The sequence below is a fragment of the Talaromyces rugulosus genome, chromosome V, assembly GCF_013368755.1.
Source record: "Talaromyces rugulosus chromosome V, complete sequence".
NCBI lineage: Eukaryota > Fungi > Ascomycota > Eurotiomycetes > Eurotiales > Trichocomaceae > Talaromyces > Talaromyces rugulosus.
The window spans coordinates 3,139,264-3,156,917 of record NC_049565.1 but is presented as its reverse complement, the minus strand read 5'-3'; the positions used below and the strand labels follow the sequence as shown (position 1 = coordinate 3,156,917).

The window sequence follows — 17,654 nt, the reverse complement described above, 5'->3', positions numbered from 1 at the left end:
CTTAATGAAGTGTGCTTCTGCTGCATTGATCGATCGTCTAGGTCAGAATATCTAAGTTGCTCTCAATGGTTGAAGTAACCAAGCAATATATCATTACACATATATATATCTATATCGATTGAACATTGCGAAGGCGGCAACATCTTCAACACCAGTTGATCAGCAATCCCAGTCTTTACCAAGGACGACACTAAGGAAATTCCCATCTAATTACTCCCAAATTCATCAAACCCAAACAGGCAAAGTGAAAAGCGACAGGAGATATATATACATCCAAGTGGGGCGTAGACCCAAGGTCCCTGAAGCCTTACTTCGCCCTCGTGCTCCTCGTGCTAAAAGATAAACACCGTTAAAAACTAGAGGCAATCGTGCAGGATGCTGGTTTTCAGAGATATCTAATATCTATAGACAAAGCAAGATTGCCTATTTACGCCATAGTTGGCAGCAGTTGACGCGTTGACGTCGCTGCTGCAGTGTCACGACTCGTTGTGGCTAGCGCGGAATTGTTGCTGCCTTCGCCGTCTCCGTCCACTGCGCCGTGCTTCGTGCCCGTTCTCCTTGCCATCTCCTCTCTCCGCAGCTGCTGTCCGCTCCATCATTGACCCTCGACACCTCGTCGAGCTTCTTATCACTGGGTTGTTTGAAACTATGGTGATTCCCGTTTTGTAAATGTACTCCTCCTCCAACACTTTCCTGGGCGGCGCTGCTGGCGGCCGCCCAGGCCAACAGCAACAGCAGCCACAGCCCTCGCCTTTCGGACAGCAGCAACCCCTTCAACAACAACAAAATATGTTCTCGCAGCCCGCACTGGCGCCCCAGGCAACCGGATTCCCAGGTGGACCAATGCAGCCTCAGTATACTGGATTTCCCGGTGCTGCCGCTCCTCAACCTCAACCGCCCATGCCCGCTCTTGGCCACCTGTCGCAATCGCATCTGCAGCCGCAGTACCCTTCGCAGACGGGCTTCCCTGGCCAGAACCAGCAATCGCAGTTTCAACAACAGGCGCCACCGCAGCAGCAGCAGCAGCAACAACAACCTGCTGCCCCGCAGTTCCCAGCGTCGACGCCTTCGATTGCCGTGCACAAGACCTCCGCGCAGATGGCTCAGTCTTTCCAGGAAGTCGATGGTTCTTCTCGGCCAACTCCGCCGCCCAAGACTGGCGGTTCGAGAATTCCGAGCATCAGGCTTTCGTTCATCACTGCGCAGGACCAGGCCAAGTTCGAGCAACTTTTTAAAGCGGCCGCTGGGGAAAATCAGACATTGGACGGTAAACACGCTCCGAACATATTTGGGGGGCTTTAAGCTGGGATGAGCAATGAGCTAATATTGGGTCAATAGGTGACAAAGCTAGAGATCTGTTGATGCGGTCCAAGTTACCTGGAGGCGAATTGTCAAGAATATGGTGCGTTTGTTTTTCTCACAATGTGTTGGAGAGAACTGGCTGACGTCTTCAAGGGTCTTGTCCGATACCACAAAGTCGGGCCAGTTGTTTTTCCCGGAATTTGCGCTCGCCATGTACCTTTGCAACTTGCTATTGACGCAAAAGGAAATCCCAGATGTGCTACCAGAGAAGATCAGAAATGAAGTGTCCAGCATGGTCGATATTATATCTTTTGGAGTTCCTGACAACCACTCTCCAGCGCCATCGTCAAATGTCCCCCTCATGCAGAACTCGGCCACCCCCCCGGCGCCTCAACAACCCCAACCCCAGCAACCGTCGAATACCCAATTGCTCAATCAACTCACGTCCCAGCCTACAGGTTTCTACAACCAGGCAGCCAACCTTCAAGTTCCCGGTGGATACTCTGGTTCAAGCTTGGCACCTCAACAAACGGGTTTCCTAGGACAGCCTCAAGCGACTGGCCTTTTGAATAACCCGCAAGCCGCTGGGTACACTGGGCCGCGCCCTCCTATGCCGCCAATGCCTGCTGGGTTTGGATCGAATTTGTCACCTTCGCAGACCGGAATGACCGCATTGCAAGCACAACCAACAGGAATTCCCGGTCAATGGGGGTTCGTCAACGCTCCCGCTACTGGCCTGCCAAACATCGAAGCTCTGAAGCAGCAGCTAATGCCCCAGCCCGGCCGCGAAGGCGCCTTCTCTACAGCTGGGCTTTCGGGCAATGCAACAATTCCCTGGGCTGTCACAAAAGACGAGAAGAAAATCTACGACCAGTTGTTCCGCGCTTGGGATGGTCTACACAAAGGTTATATTGGCGGTGAGACTGCCATTGAGATCATGGGACAAAGTGGCATGCCAAGGGATGAATTAGAGCGCATCTGGACTCTCTCCGATCCTCACAACCGAGGAAGATTGAACATGGATGAATTTGCAGTCGCAATGCATTTGATTTACCGGAGATTGAACGGCTACCCCGTTCCCAATCGCCTACCTCCAGAGCTAGTCCCGCCATCGACAAGAAACCTGAACGACTCCATCGGCACGGTGAAGTCGCTTCTCTCGCAGGATGCGGAAACTCGGAAAACCACTGGTGCCTTCCTCCAGCCCCAAAAAACCGGTGTTAGCTACTTGAAAGACCACTCATTCCGTGGCGGCGCTACATCTCCAGGAGCCAGCCGCCGTGATGCCACGCTTTTCAAGAACAACGATGAGTTTGTGGGCTACAAGTCTAGCGCCCGTCGTCGACTTGGAAATGAAGGCAGGGCGCCATCTCCAGCAACATCGCAGACTTCAGAGAAATCCGAGGATGAAATGACTGTGGACCAATTGAAGAAGAAACTCCGCGAGACAAAGGTTATGCTTGATGCGGTTGACTTCAGAGATCAGAACCAAGCAGAGGAAGACGACGCCTCGGAACGCAGGGACAGACGCGAGGCAGAATCCATGATGGATCGTATTCGACGTGTCCAAGACGACATCGACACTGACCCAAATGCTGCTTTCCGTCATGTTGACTCGGGGGCAGAGCGTAGGGCTCTGCGTCGCCAACTTCAGTCTTGCCAGGATCAAATCCCCGAGGTTGCATCCAATGTGCGCAAGGTAGAGAGGGCCATCGCCGAAGCAAGACTCGAACTCTTCCGCTTGCAGGATGCCAAGGCCAACCCGAATAGTGCTCTGAATATTATCGGAACAGGTCCAGGTGGTGCCATCACTGAAGCTGACCGAATCAAGGCTCGTGCTAGAGCTCGTATGCAGGCGCGTGCTGCTGAGCTGGCTGGACGCCCGATCCCTGCTTCGGACGACGAGGGGGCATCCACTCGCCGTCTCGAGGAGGAGAATGTCAAGATCAAAGCAGAACGTGAGCGAAACGAGGCCATGACAAAGGATGTGGAGGAAAGCGTCAAAGATTTCTCGGCAAGTCTCGAAGATAGCTTGAAAGAGGGAACTGAAAACTCCACTCGTGAGCACGAGAGACGCCGATGGGAAGACGCTTTGGGAGTGGAAGATATTATCAGGGATTTGATTTACGATCTGCAACGTGGTGGTCGGACTGCCAAGATTCGTAAAGAAGAGTGAGTTTTTCTTTTTTATTGCTCTACAACCAACTGAAGGTAACTAATAATTTCCTTCAGACAACGAAAGCCTTCTCAACCTTCTGAGCCGGTATCAGCAAGCGCCGAGCAACCGTCTCGGCCTTCCCCACCTCCATCAACAGATTCGGCCGGATCCTTGGCTGGGCTCACTCACCAGGAACGTGTGGCTTCTGCTAGGGAGCGCGCGCAGAAACGCATTGCCGAGCGAATGGCCGCAGCTGGACTCAAGCCTAACAATGGAGGCGACACCTTGCTACAACGTCAGGAGCGTGAGAAGAAGGAGCGCGAAGAGCGTCTTCGAAAGGCAGAGGAAGAAGACACCAAGCGAGAGCAAGAAAGACAACGTCGTCTGGCAGACGAACAAACCCCGGTGCCTTCGGCAGCGAAATCTGCAGGGAAAAAGCCTCCTCCAGCACCTCCCTCGCGTAAGATCAAGCCAGATACCACAGGTAGTGAGGAAACGGCCAAGGCAGAAGAACTTGCGATCAAAGAACAAGCTATTCGGGAAGAGCAGGAAGCACAGGGGGCGGAAACAAAGCGACTTGAGTAAGTACCATTCTTTCAAATTTACCCTAAAGTACAATATCTGACTTTGATGATAGGGAGGAGGCCCATCAGAAGGAAGACGAGTTGCAACGAGAACGGGATGAACATGAGGCTCGTCTCCGCGCTCTCGAGGAGCAGGTCCGCCAGGGAAAGATCAAGAAACAGGAAGAGAAACGACGCAAACAAGCGGCTGAGCGAGAGGCAAAAGAAAAGGAAGCCCGAGTTGCAGCTCAGAGGGCAGAGCTGGAGGCAGCCAAGGAGCGTGAACGTCAGCTTCAACATGAACTCGAAGAACTCGAAGAGCAATCTTCGTCCGACGATGAAGAAGGACCAGTTGATATCACCACCCCCCAGGACAGCACTCCAGCTCAAAGCCAAGTTCTGCCAAGTGCGGCTCCACCTATACCAACGACAATCGACAGGGAAGCAAGCCCAGAAAGCGAGCACCCTCCTGCCGATAGCCCCGAGATAGTTGTGACCGAGTCAAAGAATCCCTATTTCCGGTCATTGAGCCAGACTACTGAAGTGCCTCCACAAGATGCATCTCCGGCCCCAATCGCGCCCCCTTCGCCGGAAGTCCAATCTACCAATCCTTTCCATCGACTTGTGCAACAACAGGAAACCGCGAAGCCCACCGCCAGTGCGCCCGCAGCCATCCCAGGCCCCTTGGCTAGTAAGACTCGTACGCGTCCAGAAATGGATGACGACTGGTCTGCTGGCGAGTCAGAGGACGACGATTCCGACGAAGATGATGAGCGTCCAGGGGGTGGAAGCGCCAAGCAGCTTGCCAGCATTCTTTTTGGTACGATGGGACCTCCTCGGCCGCTGAGTGCAACCGATGAACAGAAACCTGCTACTCCTCCTCCTGCTCAAGAAAGCAGTCCTCCTGCGGCCGCTCCGCCACCACCACCACCACCTCCTCCTCCCCCAGCTTCTGATGCTGAAACCGCTGGTGGACCGCCATCAGCGCCGCCTCCACCTCCACCACCTCCTCCAAGTGGAATGGCACCTCCTCCCCCGCCGCCGCCGCCTCCAGGTGGTACGGCACCCCCTCCTCCCCCTCCCGGCCCTCCTGTTGCCGTTGGTGGTGGAGGCCCTACGGATCGCGGTGCTTTGCTAGCATCGATCCAAGCCGGAAGGGGATTGAAAAAGGTAGAAACCAAGGACCGCAGCTCAAGCTCCCTTGCTGGCCGTGTACTGTGATTTCCTCTAAAAACAAGTCCAGAGATGCCCCTGCTATATCTACATGTATATATATAACATGTTGATCATTGCTTTTTTCTGACCTGTTGTTTTTTTTTTTCCCTTTCGTTGCTTTGTTGTTGTTTGGCTCTGACACGCCTTAATACTTTGGACTTTTTTTTAACAAAAAAAGGATTAGCTTTGATCTGTCAGTGCTATGTAATCCAATTTCGAATGTTATTTATTTTAGTCCTTTTTATGTTACACCAATTGAGCAATGTAGATAATGTTTCTTGAATATATGTCATGTGTAGATTTTTTAATATTCGTTCCTGATATCCTGTATACAAATGTCTTAGTTGTTTTATATATTTGAGGATGCATATTAAAGATATGGCTCAAACAACAGTGAAGTAAGCGACCAAATGTCATAAAGAGAAAAAATAAGACTTGCGAATGATATATATACAGTGTCTCGAAATAAAGGTAAGAGTCAAAAAACTATATAACAACCTCGGCAATGACATTTCCCAACGTACTTAGCACCCAAAGCGCGACAAGGCCCCAGCCGATTCTCCGATCCATTTTCCAGTTGTTCAGCGGAACGATGATCAAAAGGCCCAAAAGGGTGACGAGAAGCGTCACGCCGCTGATTACCAAGGTCTTTGAGATTACGATTCGGTATGGTCCGTTTGGGACGGCGCCAGCGGATAATGTCTGCTGGTGCTGGGTTGAATGCCATGACATGTACAAACCACCAATGCCGATGCCGAGTAAGATGTTCAGCATTGGCCCTCCAAAGCACGCACTCAGGGCCATGACGGGAAACCCCAAGCGGGCCACGGTGACGTTGGCGACGAGATCGCCGAGGGAATTGCCCACGGCAAAGACGGTGAGGCCGAGAAGTGAGTCGCTGATGTTCATGATGACTCCTATTGTCTTGAGCAGACTTACGACTTCGTCTGCAATCGTCGCGATCCAGCATATGCCGACAATGAAGCCGATAAAGGAGAGAACTGGTCGAAGCCAGTTGGGCGGCTGGGACAATTCGCGGTTCTTGAGAACGATGATTAGTGTAGCTGCGCTGACCAGCGACAGTAGAAGACCGCTAAGAATAGGAATAACCAAGTTTCGTGGATTGTGGTCACCGTCTATGTTGTACCAGCCGACGACCACAACAAAGAAAGGAGAAGTGAATGCCTGCACTATAGTGAGCCAGCGACACCAAGATCTTGTCGTTGTTTGTGAGGAAGTTTCGTTAGACTGTGTCGGCACAGCTGGCATCTCAGAATCAAGCCTCTGTCTATCTACAGGTATCGGATCCAAAAGTTGATAATCCACACTGGGCGACGCATTGCTTGGAGGCAGCATTGGCGAGTCATCAGGTAGGCGTATGATTGGCCTTGGTTGGTCCTCGTCACTTGCACTTGCACTTAGTTCAACTTCACTTTCTGCATCGCCCCGACTAGGATCCATTACTGGAACCGTGAGTGTCAAGATAAAAACACTGGGGGCAGCCACCACACCTAGCAATTTCTCAAAAACAGTTTTTGTGCGCCAATTGCATAATGTGGGAAAGAGCGTAGCAAATACAAGCTGAATAGGAGGAAGAAATCGGCGCGGCATCGATCTGTAAATTGTTGACCCAGGACTGGCTCCTTCGACAAGGCCCTCCAGCCCTGCCCCCGATGTTGCCCACGCAGGAGGGGGAAATGCATTTGGCAGATGTGATAACGGAGATGCTGGAGCTGGCGAATCAAGAAACGATGGAAAAGCCACAATAGAGCTCGTTTCGCTATTGTCCTCAGAACTGACAGTGGTGCCCAAGGCATAGGAGCTGGATAATGGCGAGACATCAGAGGGAGAAATGCTATGTGACAGCGGAGATGCTTGGTAATTGGGAGCACGGAAATTCTCACTCGGAACAGTCAACAGATCAGATGACTGCCTTGTCGGTGAATGCGGAGGCGTAGGAGAACGAGTCGAGTTATTTGATGAGGCCGCTGGTGACATAATAAAAGGTGACTCAACAATGGACGATCCGTCTCGGTATTCAGAATGTAAATAGACGTTATTTTGAGGCACTTCAAGCCGGGGAGGTGCGTTCTGATTTGTATTGACAGCAGCGTCAGCTTGTGTACCGGAGGCATCATTCATTGAAACAGATCGAAGGCGATTCCGGCCATCTTGCCCGTGTGTATTAGAATCCCCACGGTTTCGGCTCAAAAAGGTAGAGGCACGCCTTCGATGTGAAAGTTGATCACCAATATTATCATCTGAATACTGGGGAAGATCAATCGTATCATCACGAATGTTCTTTGCCTTTTTGAGAGAGGAAAGAACCGATTGAAATTCCAAAGCTCCGACTAGACTTGGTCGAATGGGGTTAACAGTGGTACGTCGTCGAGGCGGCGTGGGCCTAGTCACATGCATATTTTCACGAATTTCAGCAAGGTATCTGTTGCGTGTTTCATCGTCTTCATCTTCGGCATCCTTCCAAGCTGGTATTCCCAATTCTTCAAAGTCTGGAGCTAGTTGGGCGTGGAGAGGGCTCCGTGTTTCTCCTGCAACAGGATCATCGTCTGTATATGGTTCTTCCAAGTCCAGCTCCTGGCTCTGAGGAATATGAAACTGAGCCCTGGCGGCAAATTCTCTTTCAAACCTTCGGCGCTTTTGGGTGAGATACCAGTGCCACGATACAACCATCACTACATAGAAGACGTAAAGGCCGATCATTGTGACACATTCCCACACATGTAGTTCCCCGTCTGCAAGAACTACTAGGCTGAAGCTCCCGGCAATAATGAAATATCCAACATCACGAACAAAACTGCGACGTGCTACTCGGAAAGGTCTCACGAGAGCCATTGACCCGGCGACCACGGCGGTGATGAAACAAGCAGCTCCAATAAGCTCCCCGACAGCCAGACTGCCACTGTTGGAACCCATCGCAGCAAAGGTCGAAAAGACATCAGGACTGCCATTACCAAATGCTAGGAAGGTCACCCCTGTCAGACTCTCACTCATGCCCAAGATACTGGCGATAGTACTGAGGTTGATGCAAAGAAAGTCACTGGCAGCAATACCGATAGTACTGAAGAGCATCGACAGCCAAGCTACGATAATGGTGAAGGCGATAGGTTGGACATGACGAAGATTACAATAGTAGAGCTCAATGTAGGGAAACAGCCCAGCCTCATCGGGACAATTTTGCTTGACGAATGCACACTGGTCGTCTGCGTGACGAACAAGTCGACACTGTTTCGCGTTAGTGACTGGTTTCATACACATGTAATTGAGGGGCAAAAGGCACCTCTAGCTCTTCATCAGTTGTGTTGAGCGATGAGATGTTGAGGAAATCCGCTCCATGGTCCGCACGCTTCTGAATTGCGATGTTGGATGCTGCTAATTGGCCTTTGCCAGACCAGCCGGCGATCCAACTCGTGAATGCCAGAAGGGTAAAGATCGCAACACTAATAAAAAACGGCCGAGGATTGAAAGCTCTATGGCCCTTGTGCCTCACTGAGCGCACCATGGTTGGCTATAATTGACCGATGTATTCTTGCTTGGCTGGGCATCACAGTGGCGGCATTGCGATCTGGAGTTATGTACAATGGCGAGCATATATTTGCAGGCGTTTTTACAAATCAATCATGTAATTGACAGGGACAACGGGTGGAACAAAAGGACACAGCCATATGATATATGCATGGATATAAAGAGTAGGCAGCGTTGAAGACAGACGAGACTGCAGCGCGCGCTGTGAGCGTCATCAGAGTGGCTTGCTGATGAATTTGTGGCGGTGCTGGCTTGGCAGGCACGTGATTGCACACATGGCAGCTGCGGGGCGCCGTATGTTTTGTTGACAATCCCCACCTACCCGTGGTTGTCATCATCACCAAACAAAGCGGAAAGAGCCCTGCGATCGTCTCACCTCCTGCTTTTTTATCTGCACGCTCGCCGCCCTGCAGTCTGCCGGTCAAGCGACTGATATGGATGTCTGATTATTCTTGAATATCGCTTTCTATCCAGCCTTTTTTTTTATTTATTCAAGTTTGTTACTGTTTGTAATATTTGCCACAAAGAAATAAGAGAGACACCATGCCTCGCGTCGCCAATGCTTCGAAGAGCCACCGTCGCTCAAATGGCGGCACCACGACACCGCACAAGAACTCTCCCATCAAGTACGGAAGGAACGATGCTGCTGCTGCTGCTATTGGGAACGCTTGCTAACTTGCCCTCGCTAGGATCCCGCTAAACGATGACATGGGAGAAAAGGCTGCTCGGATGCAGTCGCGACAAGCCCTTCATGACCGTCAAATGAACCAGATCAAAGCGGCTGTGAAAACGCCTATGCCCCCGCGCAGGACAGCTTACGACCGCGCTGACAGCCAAAGTCCGACGACTCCGCGCGGCTCCCTTCGCCGAGGTCGCGAAAGCGATGTGGATGGCCGTGGTGGCAGGGGCGCAACTCCAGTCAAAAGAGTCCCGATCCTCGCCAACTTTGAAGAGTGGATGAAGATGGCGACCGACAACAAAATCAATGCTGCCAACTCTTGGAATTTCGCCCTGATCGATTACTTTCACGACATGTCTCTGCTCCGAGAAGGCGACGGCGTCAACTTCCAAAAAGCCAGCTGCACGCTTGATGGTTGTGTCAAGATCTACACTAGTAGAGTGGACAGTGTGGCCACTGAAACTGGAAAGCTACTCAGTGGTTTGGCCGACAGTCGCGACCGCAAGGCCCAGGAAGCTGGCGAAGGCGCCGAGGGCGAAGATGAAGACGAAGAGGGCGAAGACGGCGCCCCGAAAAAATCCAGAAAGAAGGTTCGTCTCGTTGAAATCTTTTATAGAGAAGTTGCAAATGCTCATGTTTATTCTAGACTCGATCTCACGAAGCAACACTGGCCCCATCCTTTGCTTCCTTACAATTGAAAAAGCTTGAACTCGAATTTGCGGTAGACCCCTTGTTCAAAAAGGCGTCGGCAGATTTTGATGAAGGCGGCGCCAAGGGATTATTGCTGAATCACCTTTCGATCGATGGCCAGGGCCGAATTGTCTTTGATAGTAGTGATGACGTTGACGAGACAACCAATCCCGAAGGTCCCACGCAAGAAGACGAGGCACAAGAAGAGACTGAAGAAAAGAGTAAAGAGCAACAAGACGATCCAATGGATGTCGACCCAGTGGAAATTGATATCACGGCTCTAGCCAACAAGTTTTTCCCTGACCTAGATCGCCTTGCTGAACAAGACATTTGCCCGTCTCTCAAGAATTTCGACTTAGGCGACCCTAGTGGCTCCAACATGGCAATGCTGAAAGCTCCCGATGAATGGCGCAATGATAGGGTCGGTGAAAATGACGAACAATCCGGTCGCTTGGGTGATGCATCAGGCATCATGCTTGACGATGATAATGCAGTTGGTTTTGATGATGATGATGGAACGTTTGCAGGCTTTGACATTGGTGAAGATGCTGGCTTTGGAGAGGGCGGAGAAGCCTGGGCGCGAGAGGCGGCATTAGAACCGATGCTGAAAGTTCATCGAATGGAGATTGATGGCGAAGACGAAGACGGTGAAGGACTGGACAACGGAGATGCATATACTCTATCGCTCTCTCACCAACCATCTAACAAAGAGCACGAAAACATTCTTAGCTACTTTGATAATGCGCTTCAAAAGAACTGGGCTGGTCCTGAACACTGGCGAATTCGGAGAATCAAGGAAACTACAGCGGCATCGTCCACAACTACTGCGCCCAAGCAGCGCAAAGAAAAGGAACCGTTTGAGATCGACTTTTCGGCTCCACTCGATTCATCAGCGGCCGAGGTGATATATACTCAAGCAAGCTCCAACTCAGCGATTTCGATACCCAAGACGCAATGGAAGACAAAAGGCCGCAACCTTCTCCCCGACGACAAACATTTCAACTCACAGCAATTGCTCCGGCTCTTCCTCAAACCTAAGGCCCGTATGGGATCCCGACGATTCCTTGGTGTTCACAAGAGCATTGAACGGCCACAGGGTGTACCCGTGGCTGGAGAGATGGACGAGGCTTTCTGGGCGAACCATAAGCCAGAGAACGACATGGCCGCAGGGGAGGACGATGGCGGCGCAGCAGGAACCTACGATGCGAACTTCTTTGCGGATGACGATGGCCTTGCTTTCCCCAACGGGCTGCCAATGGGAGACGATGACGACGATAACATGCCGTTCGCAGATGCTCGAGAAATGTTCTCTCCCCCGGTCGATCCAAATGCTCGGCCGACGACATCGGCTGGCGGTGGTGGTTTGACAGCGCTCTTGAACATGGTCGGGGCGACGCCTGGATCTGCTCTCCATGGCGGAGGATTCGGGTCTCAGCTAGTGACACAAGGTGGCCGTCGTGTCCGGCCAGACTATGTAGCTTATGCACGTGTTGCTAAGAAGGTGGATGTTCGACGGTTAAAGGAGGAAATGTGGAAAGGCATGGGTGATAGACTGATTGAGTCGATGGAATTCAACTCGTCCTCGGAGGCGGCAGCTGTGGTCAGCGCGCCTGAAGAGCAAACCGATGACGATGGCCCGCCCACACCTACGCCGAAGAACCGGCATCCAGACGGTGACCATGTCATGTCGGATGCTACAGCAGAGCCGGAGAAAGAAGGCCAGCTGCGGTTCACCAACATTATGAACTCGCTCAAGTCGGTTTATCCAGAAGAAACGCTCCGAGATATTAGCACGTCATTTGGATTTATCTGTCTTTTGCATTTGGCCAACGAAAAGGGACTGGTGTTGCAGGGCGGAGACCCTTTCGCGGAGGGCGGTGGCTCTTTGGAAGAGATTTACATTTCTCGGGACGTTGGCGCAGTGATTGAAGAAGGTGGAATGTAGAGGTCTATGTTATTACTTTGCCTTGCCATGGCGTTGGAGGTTGGTTGACTTTGGGATTATTACAGTTATGTTTGTGTGTTCTAGTCTTCCTGCACATAGGATTCTCATGTATGCTTGTTGGGGCTATTGATAGTTCAGAGTATACGATTGACGTACGAATTTTGCCATGATAGGAGATTGATATATGTTCTAGACCGTGCCAGCGCCAATGTAATTAATTAATACTATCACGAGGGGGGTCCTGGCGGGGCAGCCAATGGTAAAAATCGAGCATGTTTATTTTTAACCTGTGGTCCGAGCTGTACTTAAGAGTCTCAGAGCGAGGTGATGAAAGACTTTGTCACGCATGATCGACGAATTTCCCCTCACGGAAACTTCCCGATATGGCTAGCGCGGGATACAACCGTAGCGCCGGCGCTAATGCGAGGCTAGTAGCGGCCCGCGCTTCTACAAGACTGGTTATTGGCTAAGAGACAGCCAGGGGCCCACTGGAACGCCGGCACTAGCCATGTATGGAGCCTGATTGGCTGCGTGCTGTGACGAAAGTTGCATCACTGCACGCCGTGCACGGTCGCTCTTGTCGATACACCATTGATGCGAGCGTGATTTGCTCCCCTCGTTGCATCTCCTCTCTCTAGCCTGACATCGCTCAGGCCACTCAGCGCACAGAAACCTCGAGTCCGCCGCTCGTTCTCGATAGCTCGTTTTTACTGCCGCCCAATCGCTGCTCGCAGACCTGCATCGCCAGCCTTTTGGCACATGTCCTGGCCAATCGCGACGTGCAGGGCTTCGGCCTCACGACAAGGCCGGGCGCTAAAGCACCTGAGGATGTGATGATTTGACGGTGTGCAGCGACTGCTCCTGCCCAGTCGATGGGCTGGGAGGGGAGCATTGCCATACATAGACCACCATGGTCGCGGCCTCTCTCCCTCTTCTCTCTCTCTCTCTCTCTTTCTCCAAGCTGCGCTTCCATTTTTTCCATTTCCTAATATCGTGCTTTCCGTCTGCTCTGCTTTTATTCCCACTCTTGTACTGCGCGGGTTTCGCAGCCTCCGATCTATCTTAATATATACCGCACATATCCGGAAATCGCTCCAGTCGGATCGTCAGATCGACACTTCCAACGACACACCGTTGGCTATCTTGTGTGAACGACCGACTGCTGGCCAGTTGAGACATATATCAAACTTCCCTGACCTAGCCGAGGGCTTGACGAGAGCTTGACAAAGCTTGACGATTCAATGTCTACCTTTGGTGATAGTAGTCGAAACAGCAGTCCTCTGAACCAACAGCCTGCCGAGCCAGTGGAATTCCTCAACAACGACCGCAACAATTCCAGCATGTCGAACCATTCTCACACACACCCGGCGCCGATTATGCGCCACTCGTCTGGCTCATCGTCACATTCTTCACTAAAGAGCCCGCGGACTGCGCGCTTTGCCGAGGAGACCACCGTGATCTCCCCGGTTGCAGGCCACTCGCCCTTTGCAGACCCATCGTCCGAAAAGGCACCGCAGCCGCATGTGTCCGATGTTGGCTTTGGGTATGTCGCAGACAGCGATCCGTCGCGACATGCAGCACAGCCGCCTCTGACGCCGGCGTCGCCATTGAAGAGCGCGCTCAAGACGCCAGGAACAGCGAGGACGTTGAACCCGCTGAGTCCGACTTTTCGCGAGGAACTCCGTTTGGAGAAGGAGGAAAAGAAATCTGAACGACAAAATGCCCGAGACTTGGTAAGTTTTTCCAACCACTACCATTCTTCCAGCTTCACTGCTAATAATCTTTTTAGAAAATCAAAGTCCGAGTACGAATGGCCAAGGTTATGCTGCGTTTCGTGAACTTTGGCTGCAGCTTGATCGTGCTCTCGCTTCTCTCGACTAGTTTGAACATCTTCAGAGCCACCAAGGGTCTCGAGACCCGAAACAATCTCCCTCCATGGGCAGAAGGCACCAATCCATGGCCACAATACCTCTTGCTGGTGCTATCTTCCGTTTCCCTGTTTACTGCCGTGATCGTCTTCTGGGGTTATTGGAAAGGAGGACACCGACGAGGAGAGAAAGTCGCCATATACTACTCGCTCTTCTCCGTCGGCTTCTTCACTTTTAGTGCAATCATGTGGGTTGTTGGCGCGGCTGTTTTCCAAAACTCCAAGGCCAACGGCAATGGCAAAGATCTTTGGGGTTGGTCCTGCAACCAGAATCTTCGAGAGCAACTCTTTGACAAAGAGGTCAACTACAGCCTGGTCTGCCGTATGCAAGACTGGTCGCTCGTATGCGCCATCATTGAGGTTGTTCTCGAGGCAGTCGTCCTGGTGATCTACGCCGTTGTGTTTTACCGCTTCTACTCTAAGCAGCGCCTAAAGAAGACCATGGATCTCCGTGACAAGGCGCGTTCGGACCTGTATCTTGCCCAGCTCCGTGTTCAGTCCGCGCCTAATACCCCCGGATTCATGCCCATGACGCCCAGATCACCCTACCACCCCATGACGCCCAAGTCTCCCTACGTCACCATGGCGCCTCCTCAAGACGTCTACTCCAGCGCGGAGAACGGCGAGAGCTACGCTGTGCAATACGCAAACCCCAAGTCGCCGACGCGCGCAGTCACGAAACCATTCCAGCTGCAAGCGCCGCCGATTCGCGTCCAGCAGGCCACACCCAAAGTCGCGCAAGACGGGTTTTCTTCTCAGCGAAGTGCTTCACCTGACGAAGAGTCTCTGTCGGAAAAGGTTAATGAGCATGTTGGCGCCGCGCCGGGCGAGAAGACGTATGATGCAGTGCCAATTCCGGGGGCTTATGATGGCCCCATGAGCAGCCCTAGCTATCCTCCTGCTCAGCAGCATCAATACCAGTGATGGATACCGTGGGCATGTACTTCTGTTGATTGATTTATGAGTAATTTGGGTCATGTGGTTAGGCGTCTGTCGACTTCTCTTTTTTTTTATGTTTTTATATCTACAATCTTATATCCACAATGCGATCCGTCTTTTTATTCAGCGTATTATTCTTCAGGCGGCTGCTTAGTCGAAATGTGGTACGAGCGCGGCCACTATCCCTATTGCGGTTAGGCTATAACTTAACCCTAACCGTCTAGAGTATAAAGCCTGAGTATTATTGGTTTAGATGCCCCACTATTCCATTGGAACATGTTCGTATTGCATGGGCCACCTCCAGGAGTATAACTATTCTATATTTCAATGTTATTAAGATATCTTTAAAACTTAAATATATATAGTCATATAACTTATAAGGTTGTTTTATACTTTATTCAATCGTCTTGTCATATTTTTACGAGAATTACTCTGTATAGATTGTTACTTTCTTTAACTACTATTCTTCTGATCTTTTCTTAATAGCGTTACAACATGCATATATTAGTGTCAATTGATGACATGGACATTTGAAGGCCAATGGGGTGGCAGTATCTTTCTACCACCGGCGAATTCGCACCAGTGCCAAGCGCGTTGGATATCACAAGCTTGTGACCTAGTACTGAAAAAAAAAATGTAACCTTTTAAGGTACCCTCAAGTGTAGAAAAATCCCGTACTCTGATCCGCGACGAGTATTAAACTACCTCCTCCGAATTCTTGTTGTACCGGTTTGACCAGCCGATCTAATGGCGGAAAAATCCTCCCAGGATGCGCACAGTCATGTTATTGGCAGCTTCCTGGAGAAACCTCCAGCCGGAGGCGTTGTCCAGAATAATAACATGATGGATCCCAACGAGATGAGCGAGGCTGATCGTGCCCTTGTCGCTGAATTTGGGTACACACCAGTTTTCAAGCGACAATTCGGCTATCTCTCAACATTTTCTTTCGCTGTCAGTGTCGGAGGCGTGTTTGCGTCAGTCGCTACGACCTTCATCTATCCGCTCCAAGCAGGTGGTAGCGCGTCAGTCATTTGGTGTACGTATCCTTTTGTCTCCATCACCATCATACTAACGACCTCGAAGGTTGGCTTATCTCGGGTGCTGGGTGTATGTGCATTGCGGTATGTTGAAGAACTGCCCAACTCGAAACCTTTTTTCAAACTGACATTGCTTACAGCTCTCTGTCTCAGAACTGGTCTCCGCATACCCTACCTGTGGTGGTCTCTACTACACCGTGTCTCGACTCGCGCCAAAGAGATATGTCCCAGTTCTCAGTTGGATCACTGGATGGCTTAATGTTCTCGGGCAGATGGCCGGGGTTGCTAGTTCCGAATGGAGCGCTGCGTCGCTTCTGCTTGCTGCTGTCTCAATTGGCTCGGATTTCACATACTTTCCCAGCGTTGGTCACACTGTAGCCACGATGGCTGGGATGGTTGTCCTATCCGGTCTAGCTAATTCTCTGTCAACGTACTGGATGGAGAAGATGACCAGATTATATGTCATCTTTCACGCCCTAGTCCTGGTTTCTTGCGCTATTGCTCTTCTCGTCATGGCACAGCCTGAGAATGGCACTCCCAAGCACACCGCCAAATACGTTTTTACCCATGTTGAAAACCAGTCTGGATGGTCGCCCATAGGCTGGAGCTTTATGTTTGGTTTCCTCTCGGTCTCTTGGACAATGTGTAAGTTTTCCGGTGTCCATACACGATCACAACTAATATTTCTCCAATTTCAGCCGACTACGATGCGACCGCTCATATTGCGGAGGAGATCCATAACCCCGAAATCAAGGCCCCTTGGGCAATCTCGATGGGCATGCTTTTCACCTACGTGGCAGGATGGTTGTACAATATCGTCCTGTGTTTTGTCATGGGTGATACCACCGGAGAACACTCTATTCTTGCATCTTCCATCCAACAGCCGGTCGCACAGATCTTCTACAACGTTTTAGGTAAAGCTGGAGGTATTTTCTTTACGGTTTGTGCGTTGATTATTCTCAAATTTGGGAATTTTACAGCCATGCAGTCGCTTACACGGACAATCTTTGCCCTCTCTCGCGACGGGCTTCTGCCACTCAGCGGAGTCTGGACTAGGATCATGCCCCAGACTGGGATACCCGTCTTCGCTGTCTGGGTCGTGGTATTCTTGGCTATTGCCGTCAATTTAATCGGCCTAGGCTCCTATCCAGCTATTGCCGGTGTCTTCAATGTCTGTGCGATTGCTTTGGATTTGTCTTACTGCATTCCGATCTTTTGCAAGATCGTTTATGGAAACTTCACTCCTGGTCCGTGGCACTTGGGCAAATACGCGATATTCATCAATGCCTATGCCTGTCTCTGGACCATTTTCGTGGTGGTCATATTTATCATGCCTACAAATCTGCCAGTAACGGCTCAAACCGTGAGAAGAAAAAAATCCCCCTTCGTTTTTGGGAAGATGCAACCAGCTAACAGAATTTCAGATGAACTATGCCGTCGCTTACTTGGTCGCGATTTTATTCCTATCAACAATCTACTGGATAATTCGTGGCAAAAAACACTATACTGGCCCTCCTCGGGAGGGCTACAATCACTCAGTGGGATTCGTCGAGCCTCGCAAAAGTAACGACGAGGAAACCAACGCAAAGCGCAATGAGAATTTGCGCTCTACTCTTACTTAGTCCAGGATATATTTTTGGACTGAATAGTGTGTTT

General features: G+C 51.0%; 5 protein-coding genes across 5 annotated transcripts; 4 read left to right on the top strand and 1 right to left on the bottom strand.

The window, feature by feature from the left end:
• Positions 1 to 669: 669 nt before the first annotated feature.
• On the top strand, positions 670 to 5,244 carry TRUGW13939_09649 (uncharacterized protein; the record flags this gene model as incomplete). Its single annotated transcript, XM_035492769.1, has 5 exons — positions 670 to 1,267; positions 1,339 to 1,402; positions 1,456 to 3,474; positions 3,535 to 4,041; positions 4,098 to 5,244. 5 exons carry the CDS (start codon positions 670 to 672, stop codon positions 5,242 to 5,244), a joined length of 4,335 nt encoding a protein of 1,444 aa, XP_035348662.1.
• A 480-nt stretch (positions 5,245 to 5,724) lies between these two features.
• On the bottom strand, positions 5,725 to 8,758 carry TRUGW13939_09648 (uncharacterized protein; the record flags this gene model as incomplete). The annotated part of the gene is made up of 2 exons (XM_035492768.1): positions 5,725 to 8,481; positions 8,537 to 8,758. The coding sequence occupies 2 exons, from the start codon at positions 8,756 to 8,758 to the stop codon at positions 5,725 to 5,727; spliced, it is 2,979 nt and encodes a 992-aa protein (XP_035348661.1).
• A 566-nt stretch (positions 8,759 to 9,324) lies between these two features.
• Positions 9,325 to 12,095, top strand: TRUGW13939_09647 (uncharacterized protein; the record flags this gene model as incomplete). Its single annotated transcript, XM_035492767.1, has 3 exons — positions 9,325 to 9,407; positions 9,471 to 10,050; positions 10,107 to 12,095. 3 exons carry the CDS (start codon positions 9,325 to 9,327, stop codon positions 12,093 to 12,095), a joined length of 2,652 nt encoding a protein of 883 aa, XP_035348660.1.
• Positions 12,096 to 13,336: 1,241 nt separating this feature from the next.
• Positions 13,337 to 14,946, top strand: TRUGW13939_09646 (uncharacterized protein; the record flags this gene model as incomplete). The annotated part of the gene is made up of 2 exons (XM_035492766.1): positions 13,337 to 13,828; positions 13,885 to 14,946. 2 exons carry the CDS (start codon positions 13,337 to 13,339, stop codon positions 14,944 to 14,946), a joined length of 1,554 nt encoding a protein of 517 aa, XP_035348659.1.
• A 762-nt stretch (positions 14,947 to 15,708) lies between these two features.
• Positions 15,709 to 17,620, top strand: TRUGW13939_09645 (uncharacterized protein; the record flags this gene model as incomplete). The annotated part of the gene is made up of 5 exons (XM_035492765.1): positions 15,709 to 15,997; positions 16,045 to 16,082; positions 16,139 to 16,643; positions 16,697 to 17,361; positions 17,423 to 17,620. 5 exons carry the CDS (start codon positions 15,709 to 15,711, stop codon positions 17,618 to 17,620), a joined length of 1,695 nt encoding a protein of 564 aa, XP_035348658.1.
• Between the last annotated feature and the right edge of the window lie 34 nt (positions 17,621 to 17,654).